The 18,916-nt window shown below is 38.3% G+C and overlaps 1 protein-coding gene across 7 annotated transcripts in view; it reads right to left on the bottom strand.

Annotated features, from left to right (window-relative positions):
* The window catches only part of MFSD8 (major facilitator superfamily domain containing 8), a 163,696-nt gene that overhangs the window by 27,957 nt on the left and 116,823 nt on the right, over positions 1-18,916 (bottom strand). For 5 of the 7 annotated variants that reach the window (XM_045467976.1, XM_045468000.1, XM_045468022.1 and 2 more), the window contains one exon: positions 11,511-15,916. The exons of 1 other annotated variant lie outside the window; for it this stretch is intronic. In XM_045467976.1, coding sequence (XP_045323932.1) covers positions 15,710-15,916 — 207 coding nt within the window. In that variant the 3' untranslated portion in view covers positions 11,511-15,709. Of the gene's footprint in view, positions 1-1,697; positions 1,950-3,359; positions 3,453-11,510; positions 15,917-18,916 lie in introns of those variants that run through there. One more of the 7 variants, XR_006709903.1, reaches the window with a different exon arrangement.

The raw sequence follows: 18,916 nt of genomic DNA, 5'->3' as shown, positions 1-18,916 counted from the left end.
CTTCTCCTTAGGTGATCCACTTCAGGAGGGGCCCTGTGGCAGCGGGAGAGGGTCAGATCCGCTGCCGGAGGTTTGGCTCCTCCGCAGAAGCACAGAGTTGGGTGTTTGCGCGGAGCGAGGAAGTTCCCTGGCAGGAACTGGTTCTATTTGGGAATTTTGGCTGGGGGATGGGCGGGGGAGATGGCGCTGGCGAGCGCCTTTGTTCCCCACCAAACTGAGCTCTGTCGTCCGGGGGCTCAGCAGCTCTCCCTCCCTTTGTCCTCCAGCCTTCCCGCTTTCCGAGCAGAGCTGTTAACTTAGGACCTCCCAGATGCTAAGTCGCGCTTGCTGTCGGAACACAGTCCGTCAGGCCCCTCCGCTTTTGCCCGCCAGACTCGGGGGCTCTGCTTGGCTGGCGAGCCGCCCCTCCGCCCCGGCTCCCTCCCGCCAGTCCGTGGAGCGTGCACTGCCTTGCCGCCCTTCCTACCCTCTTCCGTGGGCCTCTAGTCTGCGCTTGGCTCCGACGACTCCGTTCTGCTAATCCTCTGGCGGTTTTCTGGGTTATTTAGGCAGGTGTAGGTGGAATCTAAGTGATCAGCAGGACGCGCGGTGAGCCCAGCGTCCTCCTACGCCGCCATCTTCCCTCCTCCTCCTATGTTGGACCGGAACAGACACTTTTTCAATGAAGACATCCGGATGGCCAACAGACACATGAAACGATGCTCAACATCACTACCCATCAGGGAAATACAAATCAAAACCACACTGAGATAACACCTCACACCGGTCAGAGTGGCTAAAATGAACAAATCAGGAGACTATAGATGCTGGCAAGGTTGTGGAGGAAAAGGAACCCTCTTGCACTGTTGGTGGGAATGCATGCTGGTGCAGCCGCTCTGGAAAACAGCGTGGAAGTTCCTCAAAAAATTAAAAACAGATCTACCCTATGACCCAGCAACAGCACTGCTGAGAATTTACCCAAAGGATACAGGGGTGCTGATGCATAGGGGCACATGTACTGCAATGTTTATAGCAGCAGTTACAACAATAGCCAGAGTATAGAAAGAGCCTAAATGTGCATCAACTGACGAATGGATAAAGAAGATGTGGTTTATATATACAATGGAATACTGCTTTGCAATGAGAAAGAATGAAATCTGGCCATTTGCAGCAATGTGGATGGAACTGGAGAGTATTATATAAGTCAGTCAGGGAAAGACAGATACCATATGTTTTCACTCATATATGGATCTTGAAAAACTTAACAGAAGACCATGGGGGGAGGGGAAGGGGAAAAAAAGTTACAGAGAGGGAGGGAGGCAAACCATAAGAGACTCTTGGATACTGAGAAGGGACTGAGGGTTGATGGGGGGTAGGGAGAGGGGAAAGTGGGTGATGGGCATTGAGGAGGTCACTTATTGGGATGAGCACTGGGTGTTGTATGGAAACCAATTTGACAATTAATTATATTTAAAAAAAACAAAAAACAAAAGTAAATACAGTGAAACCTTGGTTTGTGAGCATAATTCGTTCCAGAAACATGCTTATAATCCAAAGTACTTATATATCGCAGCGAATTTCCCCATAAGAATGGAACTCAGATGATTCGTTTCACAAACCAAAAATATTCATATAGAAGTGATTACAATACCATAATATAATACAAAATAATAAATCAAATACAAAATGTAATGAAAATTAAGTTAACCTACACTTACCTTTGCAAACCTTCATAGCTGGTGTGAGGGATATGAGAGAGAGGAGGGTTATTGTGTAAGACAATTTTCAGTATCTCTAACGGAATCACTGTTATCTGTTGATTCAATGGAATCTTTTTCTGCATGGGGACCATTGTATATGCTTCCACAGATGTTGACTATAGTGCAGTATTAATAAACTCTTGTCACATACTGTATTTAACTGGCAATAAGGCAGCAGAGGAAAGGGTCTACATCTGCAGGCAGCCTGACCTAGAATGAAGCAAAGCATTCCCAAGCTTACTCTTGTATGGAAAAGCAAAGGACTGTCGATGGGTGTTTTGAAGAGACAAAAATACACTAGTGCTAGTTGTGGGCACCTTCCAATGTTCTGAAAAGTCACTGACTTCTGCCAAACACCATGGCCTGAGACTGAGCATCTTCAGATTCTGTGTCTCCCTCTCTTTCTGCTCTTCCCCTACTCATTCTCTCTCTCTCTCTCTGTCTCTCTCTCTCTCTCAAAAATAAACATTAAAAAAAATTAAATTCTGTTTAGTGTTTACATGAAAGGTTGTAGATAAAGATTGTACACAAAAATGATTATAAGTTTAGTTAACATCAATCACCTCACATTACAATTTTTTTTCTTGCTATGAGAACTTTGGGTTGTATGTGGGGGGTATTTTTTTTTTTAAGTTTTTTTGAGTATAGTTGACTCATGATGTTACATTAGTTTCAGGTGTACAATGTAGTGATACAACTTCTCTACACCTCATGCTATGCCCACCACAAGTGTAGCTACTTGTAATGAGAACTTTTAAGATCTACTCTGTAAGCAACTTTCAAATATACAATATTGTTAGTCACCATGCTGTACATTGCATCCTCAGGGCTTATGTTATAACTGGAAGTTTTTATCTTTAAAAACTTTTTTAAATTTATTTTGAGAGAGAGAGAGAGAGAGAACTTGGACAAGCAGGGGACGGGCAGAGAGAGGGAGAGGAAAGAATTCCAAGCAGGCTTGGACTGTCAGTGCGGAGCTGGACATGGGGCTCAAACTCGGTGAGATCATGACCTGAGGTGAAGTTAGATGCTTAACCAAGTGAGCCACCCAGTCGCCCCTGTAAGTTTTGACTTTTTACCACTTTCACCTATACCTCCTCAATCTCCACTTCCCCTGTATCCCCTGTCTCTGGTAACCACCAATCTGTCCTGTTTCTATGAGTTCAGTTTTTTTGATTCCATATGTAAATGAGATCACACAGTATTTGTCTTTCTCTGATTTATTTCACTTAGCATTTAATCTTTTAACATACCCCCATCTCTATCATGTTTCTCTGCCATTTATTTGTTGAAGAAACAGTCATTCGTTCTATAGCATTTCTCAAGTTCTGGAATCAACTGTTTGCATCCCAATGCTGTCATTTACTGTGTATCTCCTGAATTTTCCAAAAACATAATTAGATTTAGACTTGATTGGGGCAGGGGGAGAGAGAGAAGGAGAAGAATAGTTCTTAGCTGGTACTGTTCTTACTACTAGGAAGGTATAACTTGTTGCCTTTCTTGTGATACTAAGATTGATTAGTAGATTCAGGAACTGTCATTCTGATCTATGCATTATAAAGTTCCCTATGAGGTTTTTTTTCCCCCTATGAGTTATTCACCCTTGATGATGATCATTACCTAGATTCCTGATTTCACTGGGGATTACAAATTGGTGACATTTCTAATTCTATTATTCCTTCTGAATTTTCTGTCATCAGTTATCAGGTTAACCTGAAATAAAGAAGATATACAAAAGGCTAGTTTAGTGCTTTATTTTTTCCCTTTATTTACTAGTTTTCGTAACAAAAAGAGTTGGTGCTCTAGAAACCACCACAGGTGATGAATAAGGTGTTTGTTTTGAGTATATTTGTGAACTCATAGATTTTTTTTTTTTTGAAAAAAAAATTTTTTGAGAGAGAGAGAGAGCATGAGCTGGGAGGGGCACATGGAGAGGGAGAGAGAGCATCTTAAGCAGGCTCCACACACAGTGTGGACACGGGGCTCAATCTCACCACTGTGAGATCATGACCTGAGCCAAAATCAAGAGTTGGAAGGCTTAACCAACTGAGCTAGGCAGGCACTGCAACCCTTACTTTCTTTTGATTTGTATTGGCCTGGTAGATCTCTACTTAGCATTTTATTTTTAACCTTTCTGTATCTGTTTAAGGAATGTCTCATATACACAGCTTAGTGTTGAATCTATTAGCAAAAAAGATGAAAATCTTTTTTCTTGTAAAAGGGTAGTTTATCATATTTGCACTTATCAATATGACTGATTTGTTTGCTGTTCTGTCAGGTTGTTTTACATTATATATTTTTTATATGTTTTCTATATGTGTATATAATTCTTCATTTTGTGGTCTCTTTTATAAGTTCTTTCATTGCTGCATGTCTTGTATTTAGGGAACTTGTGTTCTTGTTCTACTGGTTACCTCTATGTTGCTACCTTTTTATAATATCCTTGATTTCCTTCATTTTACATTCTGCCTATATAAGTTCTCTAACATGAGCAAATTAAAATTATCTTGTAACTTCTTCCCTTTCCCTCTTTCCCCAAACATTTAAATAATATCCTTTCATTTCCAATATATAACCAATATAGCTAACAGAAGTATATTCTACTCTCTCCACTCTCCCTCACTTTTTGGATAATTTTACTATATCTACATAATCAGAACATATAACCATTATGTGTAATTCTGTCACTCTTTTTTTGTTAAGCTTATTTATTTATTTTGAGAGAGAGAGAGAGAGAGAGAGAGCGCATGTGTACACAAGTTAGAGAGGGGCAGAGAGAGAGGGAGAGAGAGAATCCCAAGCAGGCTTCTTGCTGTCAGCACCGAGCCCGAAACGGGGCTCAATCCCAAAAACTGTGAGATCATGACCTGAGCCAAAATCAAGAGTGGGATGCTTAACTGACTGCTTGAGCCACCCAGGTGCCCCGATAATTCTGTCACCCTTATTTCCATCATTTAGTCTTAGTTCTAGAGGTAATATATAAAATGCTCACCATCAGTTTTATGCTGAATTCTCATGTCATCTTAATTTTTTGAAATTTGCCCACAGCTCATAAAAATAATATTCCCTGGGTTCTTCATAAGTATGTAAACTTTATCCTTGAAGGTCAGCTTGACTGGATATAAAATATGTGACCCACACTGTATTTCTTTAAATAAATATACTAATCCACTGATTCTGGCATAAAAAAGTATCATCACAAAATCTGATTGCAATAAGATTTTCTTTTCTAAGTGACTTAGACATTTTGACTGGTACCCACTTTTTTTTAACACAATATTTTTAATAGAATCTGTGATAGTAGACCATTCTAGGTCAATTATTCAGGTACTTGGTATGCCCTTCTCATATGTATGTTTGAGCTTTATTTTAGCAATTTTTTTTTTTGTATATAGTTCTTAGAATTTGTTCTGCTTCATTGCTTTGGTTTTCTTGAAAGACTTCTATATATGTTGTACCATCTGTGCTTAGTCTTTATATCCATCATCTTTTGTGGAATCATTTTTATGTCTTTATTTCTGTTGTTTTAATTTTCCTTTGTCTTTTATTTCCCTTATCAAGTTATCTATGGCATCTTATTTACTTCTGTGTTCCTTCTAATTTGGTCTTCATGTTCAGATTATTTTTATTTTTATTCATTTTTTAAAATGTTTTATTTACTTTTGAGAGAGAGAGAGAGAGGGAGAGAGAGAGTGGGGCAGGGGCAGATAGAGAGGGGGACAAAGGATCTGAAGCGGGCTCTGTGCTGACAAGCAGACCATGAGATCACGATCTGAGCCAAAAGTTGGACGCTTAACTGACTGAGCCACCCAGGTGCCCCAAGATTATTTTTTAAATTTCTTATTCCTTAGAATAGAAACCCCAGAACTAGACCCACAAACGTATGGTCAACTCATCTTTGACAAAGCAGGAAAGAACATCCAATGGAAAAAAGACAGCCTCTTTAACAAATGGTGCTGGGAGAACTGGACAGCAACATGCAGAAGGTTGAAACTAGACCACTTTCTCACACCATTCACAAAAATAAACTCAAAATGGATAAAGGACCTGAATGTGAGACAGGAAACCATCAAAACCTTAGAGGAGAAAGCAGGAAAAGACCTCTCTGACCTCAGCCGTAGCAATCTCTTACTCGACACATCCCCAAAGGCAAAGGAATTAAAAGCAAAAGTGAATTACTGGGACCTTATGAAGATAAAAAGCTTCTGCACAGCAAAGGAAACAACCAACAAAACTAAAAGGCAACCAACGGAATGGGAAAAGATACTTGCAAATGACATATCGGACAAAGGGCTAGTATCCAGAATCTATAAAGAGCTCACCAAACTCCACACCCGAAAAACAAATAACCCAGTGAAGAAATGGGCAGAAAACATGAATAGACACTTCTCTAAAGAAGACATCCGGATGGCCAACAGGCACATGAAAAGATGTTCAGCGTCGCTCCTTATCAGGGAAATACAAATCAAAACCACACTCAGGTATCACCTCACGCCAGTCAGAGTGGCCAAAATGAACAAATCAGGAGACTATAGATGCTGGCGAGGATGTGGAGAAACGGGAACCCTCTTGCACTGTTGGTGGGAATGCAAATTGGTGCAGCCGCTCTGGAAAACAGTGTGGAGGTTCCTCAGAAAATTAAAAATAGACCTACCCTATGACCCAGCAATAGCACTGCTGGGAATTTATCCAAGGGATACAGGAGTACTGATGCATAGGGGCACTTGTACCCCAATGTTCATAGCAGCACTCTCAACAATAGCCAAATTATGGAAAGAGCCTAAATGTCCATCAACTGATGAATGGATAAAGAAATTGTGGTCTATATACACAATGGAATACTACGTGGCAATGAGAAAAAATGAAATATGGCCTTTTGTAGCAACGTGGATGGAACTGGAGAGTGTGATGCTAAGTGAAATAAGCCATACAGAGAAAGACAGATACCATATGGTTTCACTCTTATGTGGACCCTGAGAAACGTAACAGGAACCTATGGGGGAGGGGGAGGAAAAAAGGAAAAAAAAAAAAAAAAAAAAGAGGTTAGAGTGGGAGAGAGCCAAAGCATAAGAGACTGTTAAAAACTGAGAACAAACTGAGGGTTGATGGGGGGTGGGAGGGAGGGGAGGGTGGGTGATGGGTATTGAGGAGGGCACCTTTTGGGATGAGCACTGGGTGTTTTATGGAAACCAATTTGGACAATAAATTTCATATATTATAAAAAAAAATAAAATAAATAAAATAAATTTCTTATTCTTTCCTGAGCTTTGCCAGCAATATTTTCATATCTTCCTATTCTCTTATTTCTCAATTTCATTGAAGAATTATCTCATTACTGATTATGATTTATGTCATTTTTTAGTTTCCATTATTTCATAATTTCTTTCTGCTCATTTTAGTCTGTTTTATGGGCATATCTATGTGGCATGCCTTTGTTGTCTGTAAGAATATCATTTAATTCAACTGTACTATTTTCTTGCTCCTCCTCAGTATTTATTTTAGTACATAGTACTTGTATTTCCAGCTGTTCATGTCAGAATCCTGGAAGTCATTCTTAACATCTTCTTTTACCTTAATGTAATCAAATAATCCTGTCAACTCTACTTCTAAAATATATTTTACATGCTTTGCTTTCAACTCCCAGTTCCACTGCCAATTCCCCGGTCCATGTCACCAGCATTACTCATCTGAACTACCGCAGTAACCCGCTTGTCTACAAACATCTACTCTTGCCTCCTATTTCAGTGTTTTTTTTTTTTTAATGTTTAATTATTTTTGAGAGAGAGAGAGAGAGGGAGACAGAATGTGAATGGCGGGGCGGGGGGGGGGGAGGCAGAGAGAGAGGGGGAGACACAGAATCTGAAGCAGGCTCCAGGCTCTGAGCTGTCAGCACAGAGCCGGATGCAGGGCTTGAGCCCACGAACTGCAAGATCATGACCTGAGCAAAAGTCTGGCATTCAATCCACTGAGCCACCTGGGTACCCCTCAGTCAGCATTTTTAGTTGCAAACATCAGAATTCACTCTAGTTAGTTTAAGCAGAGAATATATTTATTAAAGGGTATTAGTACATAGAACCTCTACGAGGGACAGAGGTTCAAAGATTCAAGCTTTGCAGTGAGGACCAATGCCTGAATCACTGAATGCAGGAGCTGCCTCAGAAAACACCCTGTCACCCCTGCTTGGCACAGATCCTACAGCCATGCTGATGAAGCTGGGGACTAGGTTCCAGATGTTTTGACAGTGCTTTCTCCAAAATTTAACCACTGATCTTGCTCCTTCACCAAAATCAATTTTGCTCATGGTGCCCACTTGCTCTTTTTGCTCCATTCCTTATGAAATCTCACATGAACCAGAAACACATACTTGTGTCTTAGATGCAAGGGTAGATGAGACAGAGTTTTGGCTTCTGAGAGGCTCAGTGTGAGGAATTCTCCAAATGTGGAAGAGTTACAAGGAAATGAAGAGTAGCCACAAACATGATGTCCTCTACACCCTACTCTAGTGCATATTTCACATTGCAGCTAGATAATTCTAAAATACAAAGCTGATTATTACTAACTTTAAATTAAATGTGGACATTTAAAAATGCAAAAGTACACATGTAAGTACATAAGTAACCTCCATGTATCTCCCACCCAACTTCAACAAATATTTTGCCAGTCTTGTTTCATCCATCCTGACGCCCTTTCCCTATTGGAGTATTTTGAAGCAGATCCCAGACACATGTAATTTCTAGTAAATTCTTCAATATCTATCTTTAACAGATAATAACCTTTTAAAGGCAAACAATAACACTACCATACATCTCAGAATTAGCAATAATTCCTTAATATCATCTAATATTGAGTCTAGTTTCAAATTTCTCCAATTGCCATAAAAGTATCCTTTTACATTTGGTTTATTTGAAACAGGATCCAAAAAAGATCTCTTAAGTTTCTTTTTCATCTCTGACTTCTGATCTCCCTAATTTCTTTTCTTTCTCTCTTTTTTTCTTTTTTTTTCTTCTTTCTTTCTTTCTTTCTTTCTTTCTTTCTTTCTTTCTTTTTCTTTCTTTTGTAACTGGATCATTTGTCTATAGAATATATAGCCTTCTGGGTTTAAGTGATTACTACCTAGAGATGGCATTTAACATGTTTCCCTCTGTATTTCCTGTAAACTAGTAGTTTATCGGCTTGATTAGGTTCTGGTTTAATTTTTTGGCAGGGACACTTTTACAAGTGGTGTTGTGTACTTCCTGCTGCATGAAGTTATGAGACACGTAATGCTTACCCACTTTCAGTGATGTTAAGAATGATCAGGGGGGCCTGAGTGGCTCAATTAAGCGTTGGACTTCAGCTTATGTCATTATCTTGCAGTTTATGAGTTCGAGCCCCCATCCATCTGTCTGCTGTCAGCACCAAGCCTGCTTCGGATCCTCTATCCCCCTTTCTTTCTGCCTCTCAAAAATAAACATTAAAAAAAAAAAACAGGTTGATCAGTGGGTGCATGTGTTGTCAGCCTCATTCATCCTTTAGAAAATTCCTTGTTACTCTTTCACCTAGTTGTTTTAGCCTTCTTGATGATTGTTGCCCATATCTATTATTTCATTAGAGGTTGCTAGGTGGAGATTTTTCTATTATTCACTTTGTTTTTACTAGCTTGGATTCTTCTACAGAAAATAACTTTCCGGGCACCTAGGTGGTTCAGTCAGTTAAGCATCCGACACTTGATTTTGGCTCAGGTCATGATCTCACAGCTCACGCTTATGAGCTCAGCATCAGCTCGACGCTCAGCATGGAGCCTGCTTGGGATTCTCTCTATCCTCTCTGTTCCTCTCCCCTGCTTGTGCTCTCTCTCTCAAAATAAATAAACATTAAAAAAAAAAAAAAAGAAAATTACTTTCCCTCATCAATATTTGATTACCCTGAAGTTTAGATACAAGAAAGGTAGAATAGATGCTTGAGTCTTTTATTTTCTGGTTTTCAAAATAAAGTTGCTAAGGCAACCTCCAAAGGTGACCAATGGGTTTCTTATTTTTAATATCATTTTGAACTCATAGATTTTCACATATTTGTTGTGTTTAAAATCAACTGCAGATATTATTCAATCCTTTAATTGTCCCATTTTGGGCCAGTAGTAGTCTCTTTGACTCCCGTGTCCTTTTGGCAAGACTAACATAGTTTTGATAACCCTCTTGCTTTCTGGCATAAGATGTCTTAGGCTCATTTTGTCCCACACCTGGAATCAACCATTTCTTTTTTTTTTTTTTTTTTAATTTTTTTTTTTTCAACGTTTATTTATTTTTTTTGGGACAGAGAGAGACAGAGCATGAACGGGGGAGGGGCAGAGAGAGAGGAAGACACAGAATCGGAAACAGGCTCCAGGCTCTGAGCCAGAGCCTGACGCGGGGCTCGAACTCACGGACCGCGAGATCGTGACCTGGCTGAAGTCGGACGCCCAACCGACTGCGCCACCCAGGCGCCCCTGGAATCAACCATTTCTATGAGGAGCACGAGTTTCTTTTTAGAGACCATGTTAACCCAATTGCCTTCCCATTTCTCTTAAAAGCCCAAAATACCTATCATGGTATAGTACCATGCTTCCTAACATTGGTATATCACAGATGGGTTATATTCATAAGTGGAAAATTGATCTCTTCAGAGCTCTGAGTTGATTGTAGGGCCTGTGTTATCTGAAGAAACTGGGTGTAAGCAACTTGATCTATTTTTCACAGTGGTGCATACAATAGTTTCTGTGATTGCAATGATGTGAAAACAGTTGGGAGGTGTAGGTATAATGAATAAACATATATATGTCAGCTCAACATACCTTTCTTTGGTGAAACTCCTCTTCTCCATCCAGGTCTAAGTCTATTTAGTCTACGTAATCAAGATGAGCCTGACAGGGCTCTTCCCCTTCTTCCTCATCCATACAGATAATTGCATCCCCAGAATGGATACATGCATGATCCAGGCCTGGGCTAGTAGAGGATTCCACTCTGCCCATCTGGTCAGTTCAGGGATGGGTATGTAAGCTAAAGTTGGCTACTTAGAGCCTTTTCTGATACTTCTGCCCAAACCATTTTTCTCTGGAATTGTGAGTTACAAAGATGTTGCAAGCTTGGGGATGCCAGTGGCCATCTTGCCACAAAATGGAAAGAACCTGAAAGTAAAGTCAAGCAGACGCATGTAGAACTAAAAGAAAAAGACACAGTCCTAATGACATTCTTTGGACTCCTAACTCAAACCATGCCTAAAGTTAAAATACCTCTTACTTACCACTGGAGGACACCCTACTGCCTGAGGTCTACACGGCTTTGCATTGTCCCTCTATACCCTCAACTAATAGGACTCTTTTTCTCAGTCCTTTCCTAGCCACCTTAGACCTACTTGTAGTTCCATGAAAGCCCCAAGATCTTACCACCTTCAGCCTGAAATGCACTTGTCCCACTCTTCACCAGTCCAAATCATTCTCTCCACCAGCCTTAGTTAGTCATTATATCCTTAGCAAAACAGTCCCTGACTTTCCTGTTCAGGTCAGATCCCCTGTTAGTCATCCTCACAGCTGGCTACGCTTCTCTCTCATCGTCCTTCCCTTAAGCATAATCATTTGTGTAATCACTTCACTAATTAATTTCTAATGTTCCTGCCAATATGGACATTCCATGAGGGTAGCGACTCTGTATACTTTGTTCGTTGCTTTATTCCCAACAATGACACGGTGATTTGTACATAGTAGGTACCCTTTGAATATATATTGAAAGTATGAATAAATAATTTTAAGGCTTAAGGTACATACACATAATAATTGTTTATTAAAAATGTACATTCACAATGTTAAAATACATTAAATTACAAAAAAGTTTGCAGTAGTCAAAAATGGCACCTAAAATATCCTCTCACAATAAATTACTCTTGAGCAGATGCAGATAAGTAGTTTATCCTCCCCAAAACAAAAATTACATACGGATTTATTTCACTTTATGCAAGATAACTGGAGGAGTTTAAGTGTAGGCAAGTTTAGCAAGGTAACATGGAGATGCTTTGTGAAGCTATAAATCCCTTCAAATATACAAATCATTTTCTTATTAAGTTTACGTTTTCAAAAACGTATCTTTTCTGAAATGCATACTATTTTTCAGTTTTTCATAACTTAAGGTCTCCTATCATCCTTTGCAGTTTATACTCCACTTGTCCCACTCAAGAACTCAGTTAGTGATTTTTTCCTCAAACTTTACCTCCCTGCTCTCTCCTCCACCCCATGTCACTTCCTTATCTTCTTTTGTGCCAAGATGTGTGCTGGTATAATCCCCCAGAAAAGAAAGCATTCTTAATAAAGGAAAGGTGTTAGTTGTTGTTTCAAGGTTATAGTTTATATGAATCTTATTCAATATTATAAGTCTTTGGAAATTGGGAAACTTCTCTGTCATACTTTCTTGCATAGAAACAGTCTATTATTGTAGGATAACAGCCCCAGTCATTGGGCTTCAATTATGTTTCTCAAATATTTCTGCTAATAGGAGTCATTGGTATGCATAACTTGATTTACTCTAAAATAAGCAATTAACTGCTCTTAAAATTTTCTGGGTTATTTCCTATACAATAAAAAATTTAGTGGTTCAGTGTGTGGACTCTAAAGACAGACTGTTACTGAGACAAATCTTTTCTCTGTGCCTCTGTTCCTTTATCTGTAAAATGGTGTCATAACAGCACCTTTGCTTTATAAGACTGCTATGAAAATGTACATTATACATTACGTGCAATATGAAAAGAACTCTATAAATGTTTGCTATTATTTTCATCATTACCATTGTTGCTATTACTATCTAAACCAAGGGTGGAGTTTACTCTTTTAAGATTAGAGCCCAAAAAATGTAAGACTGAGGAAGGAGCTGCAGAACATCAGGGAAAAGAGATCCCAGAACTTGACCAAATAGCCAGAAACCTGGCTATGGCTCTGATAAGTCTAACTGAAGCAGAGTCTCACTATGGGGGGTGGAAAAGAGTAAAAACAATCTCTAAAATTTAACCATGGGATGATTTCTGTCAGATTAAGCTTTCTATTAGGGCTGAAGAAGTTGGATTTAAGAGTACAGCAAATTTCAGGGCGCCTGGGTGGCTCAGTCGGTTAAGTGTCTGACTTCAGCTCAGGTCATGATCTCATGGTTTGTGGGTTCAAGCCCTGCATTGGGCTCTGTGCTGACAGCTTGGAGCCTGCTTCCAATTCTGTGTCTCCCTCTCTTTCTGCCCCTCCCTTGCTTGTGCTCTGTCTCTATCTCTCAAAAATAAATAAACATTTAATAAAAAAATTAACATGAATTCCTAAATAAAAATAGGGTTATTAAAAAAATAAAAGAGTACAGCTAACTTCAATAGCAAAAAAAGCCAGTCTGATTTAAAAATGCGCAGAGGAGGGGCACCTGGCTGGCTCAGTCAGTAGAGCATGTAATTCTTGATCTCAGTTCAAGCCCTACATTGGGGGTAGAGCTTACTTAAAAAAAAAAAAAAATTTTTTTTTAAGATCTGAATGGATATTTTTCCAAAGGGCATACATATGGTATAAGAAAGCAGGTTCATAAAAGGATGCTCCACATCACTAATCCACAGGGAAATGCAAATGAAAACCACAATAAGATGTCATCACCTCACACTAGTTAAAATGGCTATTATCAAAGAAGACAAGAAATAACAAGTGAGAATGTGGAGAAAAGGGAACCCTTGTGTCCTGTTTGTGGGAATGTAAACTGGTGCAGCCACTGTGGAAAACAGAATGGAGGTTCCTCAAAAAATAAGAACTACCAAAAGATGTGGCAATCCCTCTTATGGGTATATATCCAAAGGAGATGAAGGCAGAATTTTAAAGAGATATGTGCACTCCCATGTTCATTGCAGCATTATTCACAAATGCCATGATATGGAAACAACACAGATGTCTATCAGTGGATGAATAAAGATGTGTGTATGTGTTGGAATATTATTCAGCCATGAGAAATAAGGAGATCCTGCCATTTGTGAAAACATGGGTGGACCTTGAGGGCATTATGCTAAGTGAAAGAAGTCAGACAGAGAGGGACAATACTATCTGATATTACTTGTATGTGAAATCTAAAAGAACTTAACTGTTAGAAGCAGAGAGTGGGATGGTGGTTGACAGGGGCTAAGGGGTTGGAGGAAATGGGATGTTGGTCAGAGAACAAACTTCCTGTGATAAGATGACTAAATTCTGGGGATCTGTTATACAACATGGTGATCACAATTAATAATACTGTATTATATACTTAAAAGTCACAAAGAGAGATCTTAAATGTTCTCACCACAAAAAAAAAAAAAAAAAAGAAATGATAATTATGTGATAGGATAGAGGTGTTGGCTAGTGCTATGGTGGTAATCATTTTGCTATATATAAGTTTATCAAATCATCACATTGTACACTTTAAACTTACACAACGTTATATGTCAATTATATCTCAATAAAGCTGTAAAAACAAACAAACAAAAGATCCAGAGAGAAGATATCCATTTACAAGTCAAGGAATGACCTCAGAACAAACTAACTAACCCTGCTGACAATCTTGGTCTTAGACTTCTAGCCTCCAGAACTGTGAGAAATAAATTTCTGTTTTTCAAGCCAAAAAAAAAAAAAAAAAAAAAAAAAAAAAAAGAAAGAAAGAGAGAAAGTAAAAGGGAAAAAAAACCCCACAAGAATACAACAAACATAGTATAAAGTGCAGATTATAGTGTTTACTTGTTTGCTTTCAGATTTGAAAATAGAACTTACAGTAGGAAACATTTGGAAAAATATTTAGAAATATTTTTGCATTTTTTGGTAATATTGATTATCCACATACATAATTCTATAGTAGTTCCTTTTATGAGCATTCAATTTATGTAGAGGTAGAAATGTACACATAGAGAGTATGATTTAGCCAACTTCAAGTAAACTCAGTAAACTGTTAGATTAAAGCAATTTTACCTAAAATATTTATTAGCCTAATTGATTGGGGCTGTCATGGTCCATCCAAATTTAAAATTCTGCAGTTCTGAATAGCTACATAGACATTGTTTGGAAACTGCTGTGTCTTCCCTGTCACTACTGAGAAATGGGAAAAGTAAATAAATTAAATAATTTAATTAAATAATTAAAGTAATAGTTTTTCTCTAGAATTTAAGGGAGTTGAAAAATGTCAGTAATTTTAATAAACAGTTTGCTATTCAGTATATGTATACAGTAACATACCTGGCTTATGTTTCTAAAGTGAATTATTTATTAGTACTTGAAAGAAAAAAATAATTAGTCCTACCAAAGGTAGTGAAATCCATCTTGATCTCTTAATCTTCTTTACTGCTCAAATATTAGAATTATTTGTACTTTCTCCTATTAGGGAACTAAAATAGGACAGAAGGTATAGAATTAAAAATAATGCCTTATAGAAGGTAAGGTAGGATGGTAGGCATGGTAAATGGAAAAGTTAAGAGTCATGATTTTTATTTCATAAGGAAATTCGATAATAGAAGCTGCATTTTTTAAATAAATAAAAAGTAGGTATCTTCAAACATAGGTACCTCTATTTAGGTAGATAACTTCTATAATTTCATTTTTTTTGTTATTGGTAATTCATAAAGAACTCTCCTTATGGCTTCCCTGCATAAATACTTTCTCATTATTTTAATGACACCTCTGCAGTTTGAATTAAGAGCACAACTTCATATTTATAAACCACTGTCCACTCATGAGTTCATGTAACCGCTAAAGAGGTGTTACATGAAGAATACTTTTTGAAATACAGAAATTATGAACCAGAGTGTTTTTATATTATATTACTGTTCGTATTTACATGTAGAATTCCCTAATTAATCAATATTTGTTCTTGTTATTCAAAATACATAATATTTGCAGCCTGACTTTTGGAAATTGACTCATAGCAACTGTCTTACAGAGCCCTGGAAGAAGAAACCCCATATAAGTACTTTCCATCATAGAGTTAGTTAGGTTATTCTTGAATCCTTCCATGCCTTACAGAAAAAGGAACAAGTCTTCTGTAAACCACACCCAGGAGCATGATGGTAAGCACCACTATTCCACACACAAGGCTGAATGCCCATCGTGGACCCCAGGAAGTGTACACTTGGCTGATGAACACGGGTCCAAGAATCCGTGCTGCACTTCCAGAAGCTGTTAACCAGCCCATGTACACACCCTGTGGTGGAGAGAGAGAGAAGCAGACTGATATTTAGGTTTAGTCATTTTAAAAATAAGGATGAAAGTACTATTACCAAACTATGACACACTCACAAAAATCACTTTCTCCATCTTTTATTTAAAAAAAAAAAATTTTTTTTTCAACGTTTATTTATTTTTGGGACAGAGAGAGACAGAGCATGAATGGGGGAGGGGCAGAGAGAGAGGGAGACACAGAATCGGAAACAGGCTCCAGGCTCTGAGCTATCAGCTCAGAGCCTGACACGGGGCTCGAACTCACGGACCGCGAGATCGTGACCTGGCTGAAGTCGGATGCTTAACCGACTGCGCCACCCAGGCGCCCCAGCCATCTTTTATTTTTAAATTAAATATAAAATGTCTCTCTATAAATACAGCAAATAATGAACAGTATACTTACTTGATTAGTCAGTTTAAGAAAAATAAAAGTAGTATAAACATACAAACAATGTCCAATGTCTACTGAAGCCATGGAAACAATAACATTTTTTAAATCTACCCTTTATGGCTAACACTTATTTTGTACTTACTATATTCCCAACACTGTGCTGGGTACTTTACATATATTGTTTCCAATATACACAAATTTCTGCAACTGTTATTACCCTCATTTAACAAATGTGAAAGCTGAAGCTTAGAAAATTCAAGTAATTGTCCAAAATATTTTGAAGGTTTGTTTGGCTGAATCCACTATACCACTTTCCACTATACCATAATGTCACTCTTCCAACTACTATACGCCAAACTATAACCAATACAATCTACCCAAGAATGTACAGTGCAGTAACACTTTTAATATCTCCAAATTGAAAACAGCCTAACTGTCAATCAATGGTGGATTAAGTAAATATATTACAGTGTATTTAATGAATAGAATGCTAATCAGTTGCTTAAAAGAATAAGGTCCTATATAGAGTAAGATATTATAATGAGAACATCTATATGCACTAACAAGGAAAGAAGACTATGGCTATTAAGTAAAACACTACAAGATGCAAAAAAATATTACGTACATGAAATAGAATATATTGTTTTATTTTTTTAATTTTTTAATTTTAATTAAAAAAAATTTTTAATGTTTATTTATTTTTGAGAGAGAGAGAGAGAGAGAGAGAGACAGACAGACAGAGCATGAGGGGGGAGGAGCAGAGTGAGAGGGAGACACAGAATCCAAAGCAGGGTCCAGGCTCTGAGCTGTCAGCACAGAGCCCAATGCAGGGCTCAAGCCCACAAACCGTGAGATCATGACCTGAGCCGAAGTCAAACAATTCTTTTTTTTTTTTTTTTTTATTTAAAGGCATGAGTGCATTCTAGGGGCGTCTGGGTGGCTCAGTTGGTTAAGCATCTGACTCTTGATTTTGGCTCAGGTCATGATTTCACGCGAGCCCCACGTGGGGCTTCGAGCTAACAGCACAGAGCCTGCTTAGGATTCTCTGTCTCCCTTTCTCTCTGCCCCTCCCCAGCTTGCTCTCTGTCTCTATCTCTCTCAAAAAAAAATAAAGTTAAAAAATTTTTTTTTTAAGGCATGAGTGCATCCTAAAATTTGTATGGAACCAGAAAATACTCCCAAATAGCCAAAATAATGATGAAAAAGAAAAGCAAAGTGGGAGGCATCACAATTCTAGTCTTCATGTATGTATTACAAAGCTGTAATCATCAAGATAATATGGTACTAGCACAAAAACAGACACATAGATCAATGGAACAGAATACAGAATCCAGAAATGGACCCACCACTATATGGTCAACTAATCTTTGACAGAGCAGGAAAGAATATCCAATGGAAAAGAAGACAGTCTCTTCAATAAATGGTGTTGAGAAAACTGGATAGTGACATGCAGACAAATGAAATTGGACCACATTCTTAAACCATACATGAAAATAAATTCAAAATGGATGAAAGACCCTAAATGTGAGACAGGAAACCACCAAAATCCTAGAGGAGAACACAGCAGCAATCTCTTTGACATTGGCCATAGCAACTTCTTACTAGACACATATCCAGAGGCAAGGGAAGCAAAAGCAAAAATGAACTATCTGGCACTTCATCAAGAGAAAAAACTTCTGCACAGCAAAGGAAACAATCAGCTAAACTAAAAGGCAACCAATGGAATGGGAGAAGATATTTGCAAATGACATATTGGATAAAGGGCTAGTATCCCAAATCAATAAAGAACTTCTCAAACTCAACACCCAAAAACCAAATAACGCAGCGAAAAAAACAGCAGAAGACATGAACAGGCATTTCTCCAAAGAAGATGTACAAATGGCTAATAGATACATGAAAAGATGCTCAATGTCACTCATCATCACAGAAATATAAATCAAAACCATAATGAGATACCACCTCACACCTGTCAGAATGGCTAAAATTAACAACTCGGGCAACAACAGATGCTGGCGAGGATGTGGAGAAAGGGGAACCCTCTCACGCTGTTGGTGGGAATGCAAACTGGTGCAACCACTTTGGAGAACAGTATGAAGGTTCCTCAAAAAGTTAAAAATAGAACACCCTATAACCCAGCAATTGTGCTACTAGGTGTTCATCAAAAGGGTACAAAAATGTTGATTTGAAGGGGCAGGTGCACCTCAGTGTTTATAGCAGCACTATCAACAATAGCCAAATTATGGAAAGACCCCAAATATCTGTGACTCATGAATGGATAACGAAGATGTGGCATATATATACAATGGAATAGTACTCAGCCATCAAAAAGAATGAAATCTTGCCATTTGCAACAATATAGATGGAACTAGAGTGTATTATGTGACATGAAATAAGTCAAAGAAAGACAAATACTTATGATTTCACTCATATGTGGAATTTAAGAAACAAGACAGATGAGGGGCGCCTGATTGGCTTAGTCGATTAAGCATCTAACTCTTGATTTTGCCTCAGGTCATGATCTCACAGTTCATGAGATTGAACTCCACATCGTGCTCCGTGCTGACAGCACAAAGTCTGCTTGGGATTTTCTCT

Source organism: Leopardus geoffroyi, chromosome B1 (genome assembly GCF_018350155.1).
Source record: "Leopardus geoffroyi isolate Oge1 chromosome B1, O.geoffroyi_Oge1_pat1.0, whole genome shotgun sequence".
Lineage (NCBI taxonomy): Eukaryota > Metazoa > Chordata > Mammalia > Carnivora > Felidae > Leopardus > Leopardus geoffroyi.
Note: the sequence above shows the minus strand (reverse complement) of the source record. Positions and strands in the feature narration are given on the sequence as shown.